Source organism: Quercus suber, unplaced genomic scaffold, assembly GCF_002906115.3.
Source record: "Quercus suber isolate HL8 unplaced genomic scaffold, Cork oak 2.0 scaffold_31, whole genome shotgun sequence".
Lineage (NCBI taxonomy): Eukaryota > Viridiplantae > Streptophyta > Magnoliopsida > Fagales > Fagaceae > Quercus > Quercus suber.
Genome location: NW_027069496.1, coordinates 1,162,890 through 1,172,990, shown reverse-complemented (window position 1 = coordinate 1,172,990; position 10,101 = coordinate 1,162,890). Strand labels below are relative to the sequence as shown.

Genomic DNA, 10,101 nt, shown 5'->3' with positions numbered 1-10,101 from the left:
TCTTTTAACATGATTGAAAGAACTAAAGTGAAAGTCCCTAACTAACACAAGAATATCCTCAATGACATAACAATACTCAGGGTGGTTGACATCTTCCATACAAATGGCTTTTATAAGGAACTCGGCATCTCCTTCAAAGATACAATCCAGTGCAAAAACTTCTTTAGCGAACTCCAAAGTCCTTCGACAAGCTAAGGCTTCAACCGTAGCTGTGGAGAAAGGATTGGGATTCATTGAGACAAAGTAGCTAAGATTGAATCCAAAGAGTTTCATATTACAATGCCAATGCCAGCAAAATGCATATCCTTGAAAAAAGCTACATCAAAATTAATTTTGACAAGAGGCCGAATAGGTGGAGACCAACGCATAACTCTGTTTCTGGGCATAGCAGGACGGGCTTGAAGTACTTGGGCTTCTAAGAAGTCCACTAGCAGGTCCTTAGCTTTCTCCCTGATCTGATACACCCCACCCCATGTTCTTTTAGTCTAACAGAATTCCTATCATGCCAAATCAACCAGAAAATCATTGCTAATAGGTCCATATTGATCTGATCTCTCATGGAAAACAACAAAGCCAACAAGGCATCAAAGCCATGAAATTTATACCGAAACAACTTCATCAACATGGCATCATCCTTCCATATAACCAACAGAGAGCTACAGTACCAAAGTGCATGCATTGTGTCCTCTTTTTCACTTAAACAACCTGAGTAGGTAAAAATAGAAATTACCGAACGCCTCCACAGATTACACGAGGTAGGTAGAGCATTATGTGATGCCCGCCAAAGAAAATTTTTAACTCGATGTGGGACCTGCAGCTTCCAAATACCAGTCCACAAGACATGGTTATTATCCTGTGATGAGCAACTGGGAAGCAAATTTCTAGCCACTCTAACTGCAAGTCTATAGGCACTCCGAGTTGTGTAACTACCATTTATGGATGGGAGCCATAATAACTTATCTGGGATAATACGGTCACTTAAAGGAATCCCTAAAATTAGATTAGCCTCATAAGGAAGAAAATCATGCCTTATTAAATCTACTTTCCAAGAGTGGGAATCATAATCAATAAGGGAACTCACTATTAAAACCAGGGGGAGAATAACAGGTGGAGAGATAATTTTTGCAGCAGGCAAAGAGGGAATCCAATTATCTTCTCGAATTTGGACCGAACAACCATCACCTATTCTCCAGACAGCACCCACATCAATAACATGATGAGATTGAAGAATACTCTTCCAAGCATAGGAGCCCTTATTAAAGGAGCACATTCCATGATGGAACAATTCGGGAAGAACTTAGCTTTGAACACTTTATAAAATAGAGAATTCTCACAAGTCTGAAGCCGCCAGACCTGCTTCGCAAAGAGGGAAGTATTGAAAATGGTTAAGTCACGAAAACCCAAACCTCCTTCATTCTTGGGATGACACATCTTCTCCCAACTCACCCAATGGATTTTCCACTGCTCCCCTTTTTACCCCACCAGAATTTTCTAACTAGAGACTCAATTTCTTTAATCAAACCTTTTGGGAGCTTGAAGCAAGATATGGCATAAGTGGGGATAGCTTGGATCACCGCCTTAATAAGAATCTCACGACTAGCTTAGGAGAAGAGCTTCTCCTTCTAGCCTTTTAGTTTTTTCCATATTCTTTCTTTTATGAGGCTAAATGATCTTTTCTTGTCCCTTCCAACCAGAGATGGAGGCCCAAGTAATGCTCATATCGATGTGACACTAGAACACCTAAAAAGACAGAGATGGCATTCCAAAGAGTGTGGGGGGTGTTTAAGCTGAAAAAATATTGGTTTTCCCTCTATTTATGCTCTGACCAAATGATTGTTTATATAGAAATAGCAAGGACTAGATTTGAACACACTCAGCTATAATTGCTCTACAAAATACCAAACTATCATCTGCGAATAGGAGATGAGACACCTAAGGGCCAGCAACACATAAAGAGATGCCTTAAATATTTTCATTCTCTTCAGCCTTCTTAAACAAGGCATGTAATCCTTCAATGACCAATAAAAACAAATAAGGCGAGAGGGGATCACCCTGGCGTAGCCCACGAGATGGAGTGATGAGACCGTGGGTTGCCCATTGAGCAGGATTGAGTATGTAACAGATCTGATGCAAGCCGAAACCAGGTCCACCCAATTTTTATAGAAACCCATTTTAACTATGATCTTCTCCAAGAACACCCACTCCGCCCGATCATAAGCCTTACTCATATCGAGTTTCAACGCCATATATCCTAGTTTTCCAATTCTTTTTTTTTTTCAAATAATGCAGGTTCTCATAAGCAATCAAAATATTATCAATAATAATTCTTTCAGACAAGAAAGCACTTTGAGTCTCAGAGATCAGATGGGGAAGCAGAGGTTTTAACCAATTAGCCAACACTTTAGCAATAATCTTATACAAAACTTTACTTAAACTAATTGGTCTGAAATCAGAAAATTTTCGTGAACTATGGATCTTTGGAATTAAAGTCAAGAAAGTATGGTTAAGCTTATCACGAATGATACCTGAATTTAAGATTGATAAAACTGCTTCTAAAACCTCACCACCCACTTTATTCCAAAATTGTTTGTAGGACAGAAGGGGAAGACCATCAGGTCCAGGAGATATTAGAGTCCATCTGATGAATGGCTGCATGAATTTCACTAACTTCGAAAGGCTTCACGAAGTCAGAATTCATGGCTTTAGTAACCCTTGGTTCCACACCAGATAGGACGGAATCGAAATGAGTGGGGTTTGCCAATGAGAACAAATTTGAATTGAACCTGAGCAATATGTCCCCAACCTGAGACTCTTCCTCTGTCCAGACACCAGCATCATTCTCAATGCTAGAAATGTAATTTCTTTTATTCCTCTCTAAAGCTCTACAGTGAAAGTATTTAGTATTTTGATCTCCATATTGCAGATAATCTAATTTTGCTCGTTGACTCCACATACATTCCTCCAAAGCCATGAGATTCTGAAGCTCCTCATTCAACGATGCCAGCCTCTCATTCCCACCCCCTCCCATGGAGCAAGCCTCAGCATTTTCCAATTTTTTTCTTACTTTGGCTAAATTCCAACGAACATTCCCAAAGATCTTTTTGTTCCACATAATTAGCTGCTCTTGGCAGTGACCGACCTTCATCAAAACACTACTTATAGGGTCTTTATGCGAGCCCATGTCCCATGCAGAATAGACCACTGCCTCACATCTTCCATTCGTTACCCACATTGCCTCAAATCTGAATGGCTTAAGAGGTCTATAAAAACGACTATTAACATCATCAGTACATAAACAAATAGGTTTATGATTAGAGGAAAAACCTAATAGGTGATGCAATCTAGCTGTTGGAAATTTCTAAAGCCATTCTGAGGAAGCCAATGCATGGTCAAGCCTCACCTATACCACTAAACCGTCAAATCGACGATTACTCCATGTATACGGTAGCCCCGAGTAACCCAAGTCCTTAAGAGCACAAAAGTCCAAACACTCCCTGAAACTTCTCATCTGATTTTCCAGACTAACCAGACCACCCGATTTTTCACCCACTCCTGTGATCTCGTTGAAGTCTCCAATACATACCCAAGGCAAAACTAGTTGAGAGCTTAAATGATGAAGTAGTGTCCAAGAATCTTCTCGGTTAGCAACTTCAGGAGCTCTGTAAAACCTCGTGAAGTGCTAGGCGTCATCAATTCTTGGATTCACCACCACATCAATGTGATGAGGAGAAAACATCCTAATATGGAGATCAATATCATTCATCCAAAGCAGAGCCAAAACCCCACTTAGATTTCTTTGAGGAACTATAAACAGATTATCATAGCCTAAACAACACCGTAGGCACTTCAAATAGCTTTTCTTCTTTTTAGTCTCCATCAAGAACAGTATTTTTAAGCCTTTTGCTTTCACTACAACTTGAAAGCTCGTGAACTCGCCGAGGGTTCCCAAGCCCACGACAGTTCCAGTTTAAGCAATTCATGGCGAACGGCAGGGCTGGGGGATAGCCGCCGCCAATGAGACATTAGAGAGGGAAGATACATCCAAGCTCACTCCCTATTTTTTTTGAACAGGGGCATTTAAGGTGTCTTTAGGGAAATGTTCTCTCTTTTTAACACTAGTTGAAGGACTCAATTAAGAGGAAACTGAGGACTTAAGTAGTTTAGATGTTCGTTTGGGCTTAAGTTTAGTAGGCAGCCTATTCTTATTTGTCAAGTCCTAGAGAGAGGGCCTAGTAGTGGGGCGGTGTTCTTCAGAGCTTGGTAGAATGGGCTCAATTACTTGTGGCCCATCTGGCATAGGATAGTCCACTACTTTTTTACCTTTATCCCTTGCTGACCCAAGCCCATTTAAGGGCAAAATTGATGCCTTCAAATCACCAGGAAACTCGCAAGGGTCACGATTAAACTTTGATATGTCACGATCAATTTCTTGGAGTTTTGCAAGGAAAGGATCACACTCAGCATATGTACCCGTGATTTTAGAGGAAGTACCAGATTTAGTATCTTGGAAAAGAGTTCCGCATCACCCAACAAGGAATCGCCTCCATTTGTGCTTACGTAACTTTCATTAGGGTGGTGAATGACATCTGATAGTAGGGAGAAATAGCTTTAACCTAAATGTGTTTCATCAAGTCAACATCAGACTAAGATCTTGAGGCAAACGGGCACACATCAGCATTAATTTCATTCACTGTGCAAACCAAGGCTTCCATATCAGTTTGTTCAACAGAGGGCAGAGATTTAGTGCTTTCCGGTGGAGGTGGAGTCTCCGTTTGAGCATATGAACTCACCTTTGACTTATCTCGGTTGGTATGATGAGACCCTCTACCTTCAAAGAAACCTGAAACATGCAGAACAGTATTCCTTGGATTGAAAGTCTGTGAAGCACGCATGAATGGTCCAAATTACTTGTCCTGTGGTCTGAGAGAGCCCTTGCTATCAATCCACAAAGGGCAATCTCTTTCATCTTGATCAAGTCGTCCACACCAGTAACATATAATGGGTAACCTTTCGTATTTGAAAGATACCTAGACTTGGCCACCTTCTTCCAGAATTACTACTCTTCCACGGCATAAAGGTTTGGTCACATCCACTTTGACTCTTACTTGCACAAAACATCCTCCTTCCTCCATTGGGTGCTTCTCCGAGCAGCAAACCTCTCCAGCTAAACTACATATGTCCTCTACCACCTCTTTAGTCATATATCTTATTGGAATATCATAAACTTGCACCTAAAAAGACATTTTATCAAAGCTAACATCTTGAATAGGGGTATTTCTTTCATACTTCTGGACAACCACCAAGTGCTTGTCGAAAGACCAAGGCTCACTGAGTAGAACCCAGTTTACATCTTCGTGATTTTCAAAGATAATCAACAGGATATGATTGCCCATGTTTTTTATTATAAAACCATTTATCGCTTGCCATAAGGGTTTGAAGGTCCTACCAACAGCATCAACGTTCAAAGCTCTTCGGGTTAAGAACTTTCCAACAATGATGTGTTCATTAGATTCTCGATTTTTCCCAACGTGATTTTGTCCCCCTCTCTATCTAACAACGAAAGCTTAGTCCATTGTTTTGACAGATCTTCCATGGCTGCTAGGACAGATAAGAGAAGAATAAAAGAAGAGAAAAATAGTAGTAATTAGAGAAAAAGATAAAATGTTTCCTGAATCCCTGAATAGGATAAACCCACTAGCCCTGCAGATAACAGTGTTATCTCAGGGAAAAAAAACAATCCTTCTGATGAAGGAAAACTGTAAGGTTGAATTTAATCAACCATCTTGTTGGCTTTATTCCGTGCCAATTTGCTTGTATTTCAGCACTTAGAAACTCTATGTTTAGGTGGGATTCATGTAAGGGTAGTGAGTGAGAGAGTGTGAAGAAATGCTCAAGATTGTGCAAGGATGCAGGGCTTCGCGGCTGGGACTTGCGGGTGACTCACGACTGGCAAGTCACCAAATGTAGCACACGAGTGAAACATGCGAGAAGATGAACAGTCGCACCAGCTAGAGTACTACAGGACAAAAAGTCCAGCTTGGCCGTTTTGTTATCTCGCGGTTTGAACTCGCGACTCAAGCAAGTCGCGAGGCCAAGCCACCAACCTGCTCTGTTTTGAAAAACCTGACTCATCACATTCCTATCTCACCCTAGTATAAATACCCTTAAACCCACGATATGTGGAAAACTTCCAAAGAGAATTTTGAGAGAGAAACCCTAGAGAAAAAAAATATTGATTCATCCACAATGTTCACATAGAGACTCTTCAAATTCCTCTACTTTCATCCTCTCCATTGGTACATCCTTGAGAGGTTCTTAACCAAATCATTTTCTCACCATACTCAAGTTTGTGAGAAGGTCTTTTGTTGCTAAGAGAAGCAGTTTGGAAGGTACCAATGGTTATTAGTTGATGCTATGGTTTATAGTGGAATCCGGCAAGCTAGAAAAGACAAAAGTTCAGCATAATCTTGTTGGAGCAAGAAGCTTGGAGGGCTTAGGTACCTGGATAGATTAGGCTTGGAGGGTCTATTATTGTTCATGTATCCCAACTTTATTTTTTAGTGGATTATTAACCGCTTGGAGGGTGGCGGAGAGGTTTTATGCCGAGGGCTTCGGTTTCCTCTTCGATAACACATGTTGTGTTGTCCTTGTGTTTGCATCTCTCTTCCCTTAATCTTTACCATTTTTTTTTTCTGTTGTGGATGTGATTTTATTTGGTTTAGGTTATTTATCAATTCTATTATAAGCTTGTTATCATTTTCTGCATATACATTCTTTGATATAAAGCTTGAATTAGTATTTTGTTGTTTGGGGGTCTAAACGTTCATAGTGTTTTCAACACTATTTGAACTTTCAAAAATAAACTATTTCACAGCCCGTGGGAAGACTTGGGTGGAAAAAAAAAACATGAATCATGACAATAGTCTCGAATTGAAATTAGGCCTAACCACTTTAGTAAGACTAAAGTATATATTTATGGAATTGGATTTCATAAATATATAATGAATAACATTAAAGGATTAAACCGGGTACTCAAGGATTAAGATGTAGTAATTTACGAAGTAGCAGTCTACATTAATGACTTTGTATTACTACGAATATTTTATGAAGGGGTTGCATGTATAATAAAGTCTTGGGATATAATTTATAGATAAGACCTAGAGTGCAACTATATTTATATAGTGGTATTAAATATAGTTAATGGTAACTTTGGACTTGTCAAGAGTTGACAGAAAAGCCCAAGGCCCATTGGAGCTAGTGTTTTATTAGTCCCTTTTGGTCCCACTCCAAACCACACACTTAAGCCCAATTGGGAAGGCCCAAAAGGCCAGCCCAATTAGATAAATTGGTTAGATACAAAGGGAAAAACGTTCAGATTTTTCTGAGTGTGAAAAACAACATTGAAATGGTGTGTATGTGAGTTTTTTGTCACTCACTAGTTATCCATTTGTTACCAATTGAGAGACCACACATCTTGGGCGTTAGTGGAATTGGAGTGAAGATTAAAAGTAGTCCTGAGTACTTCAATCTTCGTTTTTGAAATTCACCGCTTCAAGGTACGATCTCTTGTTCTCAAATTCTGAAATTTACTTAGTACATGTTATCAATATCAAATGAAGTAGATCCGTTTAAAACTTATTTTCCGCTGCACTCATCTCTAATTTCCATCAATTTCTGTGAAATCTCATAAGTTTTTGTTGTCGATGAGGGGTCTCAGAGGTTTACCTGATTAGGACTGACTCATTGCAGAATACAGTCTGACAACACTGACTTGGACTCTTTATAACTCAATTCAGGAAATTGACACGGAATATGGGTATAGTTAGTCAACATATAGAAGCCTAAATCGGGATTTAGAATAAATTTGGGGTAGAAGTGGGCAGATATGCTGTAACCATCACTTTAGAATACATGGCCTCTGGATTCTTTCATAGTTGGTGAAAATTGCCTTGTCGGTATTGCGCATTTGAGGCTTAAAAAATAAATAAACTTGTAGAACAATACGTTTGGACTCGAGGAACAAATAATTCAAGTTTAAGTTATTATGTTAGATTTGGAATTCAATATATGTTAATTGATAATTAGGAGCATATAGGCATTTCTTCAAGCTCTTGAGACAAGGAAGTAAGGTCTTTTCTAGTGGTTGCCATCGGTCTGTATCTTATGCTTTTTGAGTTAAATAACATATATGATATATAAGTATTTTGAGCTTATGACTTTTTCAGTTTATATTTAAAGAACGTATTTAAATAGAAATCGTCATTTGTGAATTACTATTTTGATGTGATATGTGTTCATGCTTCTGGGGCCAAACAATTTGTTTATTATACTTCACTGCTAAAAAATTCCCTGTGGTAATATATATTTTGGATGTATTTATGATGTTAGAAATATCCATATAATTTGTTTTTCATTCCAATCTTATGTGAACATGTACGAAATCTTTAGACTTTGTTTTGAATATGTACACTAGCATAGTGATTGATGCAGGTGCAAAACATAACTTATTTTAGAATTTGCATTTTCAGATTTTTGTATTTATCTCATAGGAAATTGGATAATTGAAGACTTTTATTTGTATAGAAATTAGATTTGCGATTAGATAGTGATTAGTATTTGATTTCAATTAGGATTAGTTTTGGTATGTTGTTATCTTTATCTCTTTGATTTCTAGTTCTAGCTCTATATAAGAGACTGGTTTATTTGTATTGGAAGATTGACCTGATTAATGAAATTCAGATTGGATATTATTGCTAGAAACAGAGTAGGATTGGAAAATTTGTTATAGCTGGATTTGAGGTCAGCTGGGTCTCCTGTGATTGGAAATTTGTTGTAGCAAATGTTTGACCATGATTGTTTGAATACCTCTCTCTCTATATATATATCACTCTAGTTGACAATTGGACTTCGACATTTGAAAGATAATTATATATATCTCTCTATATTCATATATTCGCTATTTGAAAGTTCTTCTATTTATCCTTATTACACATTAACTTATTTTACTCAATGTTATAAAAAGAAGGAAAAATACTTACTATTAGCTTGGTTTGTCCTGTTGGGTGTTATGTATTTTGTTACTAAGTTGTTGAGCTCACCTCTTCCTATTTTAATATTTCAGATTGAGATTTAAAGCTCTAGGGGGAGAATTGACATAACCTTATATTCATGGAGTTGCCCAGGCTGGATTATTAGTTATTTATGCAATGCTGGGAACTACTCATATTTGGAGACCTTTTGTCATTAGAGATTTCTATTTTGTTATTATGTTCTTTTCTATACGGAATTGCTAAGATTACTTGTATTTCAGAGATTTTATTGTGGGGATAATTTGAACTTGATTCTTAACAAGGTTTGGCTTTGCTTAATATATTTGTATTGGAATTATTTTGTATAGGTACTAGAGGTAGCTTCAGAGCCTTGTCTGTACAAAAGGCTTTCGGTTTGAATCGCTAGATTGTCAATCTCCTTCAATTGTTTATCCATTGATTCCATTCTACGATGGACTTCTAGTTTTCTGTTGAGAATGAGAGAATGAAAGGTAGGTGTGATGGGTGGGGAGTGGCAATGTTGGAATAATATAGATTGGTCAATTTTGTGGTGGTGAAGACAGATTGGGAAAGGTGAAAAGGATTTGGACCCAACTCGTGGAGAAGGGATATGGGGTTCTCAAGGAGTGCAACCTCTATAGCTTATGGAACTTCTGCCTCTATGCCAGTGACTTCAGAAATTTTTGCAATAAACACATGCAGTAATAACTCCTATTCCAGTATTAGATAAACTTAATTCATTTAAACATCATTTTGAAACAAACATGCAGTAGTCTAGTGGGCTGAGAAACCCTTGCCCACCTATAAATTATTTGAACAAGCTTAGTAAATGATGATGCCGAAAATATCAACAGTGAGTTGCACGATGCTCGTACCCTCGAAACGACACCTGCACAAAGAAAAGAGGACCTAACAAAGAGCACCGGTGTGGTGTCGGCCAAATACCCTCCGAAGGTCAAGTTAGAACTTCTTTCAACTCTAGAGTGCTAGAGAGGGGTTCATTATGCGTACCTCGATTTATGAGAGTATTAGGCTTTTATAGTAGTTGAGG

The 10,101-nt window shown here is 38.3% G+C and overlaps 1 protein-coding gene across 1 annotated transcript; it reads right to left on the bottom strand.

Annotated features, from left to right (window-relative positions):
* Positions 1-2,611: 2,611 nt before the first annotated feature.
* On the bottom strand, positions 2,612-4,966 carry LOC136066332 (uncharacterized). Its single transcript, XM_065770467.1, has 4 exons — positions 4,909-4,966; positions 4,701-4,840; positions 4,558-4,613; positions 2,612-3,260 (listed from the first exon to the last, which is right to left on the bottom strand). Exons 1-4 carry the CDS (start codon positions 4,964-4,966, stop codon positions 2,612-2,614), a joined length of 903 nt encoding a protein of 300 aa, XP_065626539.1.
* Positions 4,967-10,101: the final 5,135 nt, after the last annotated feature.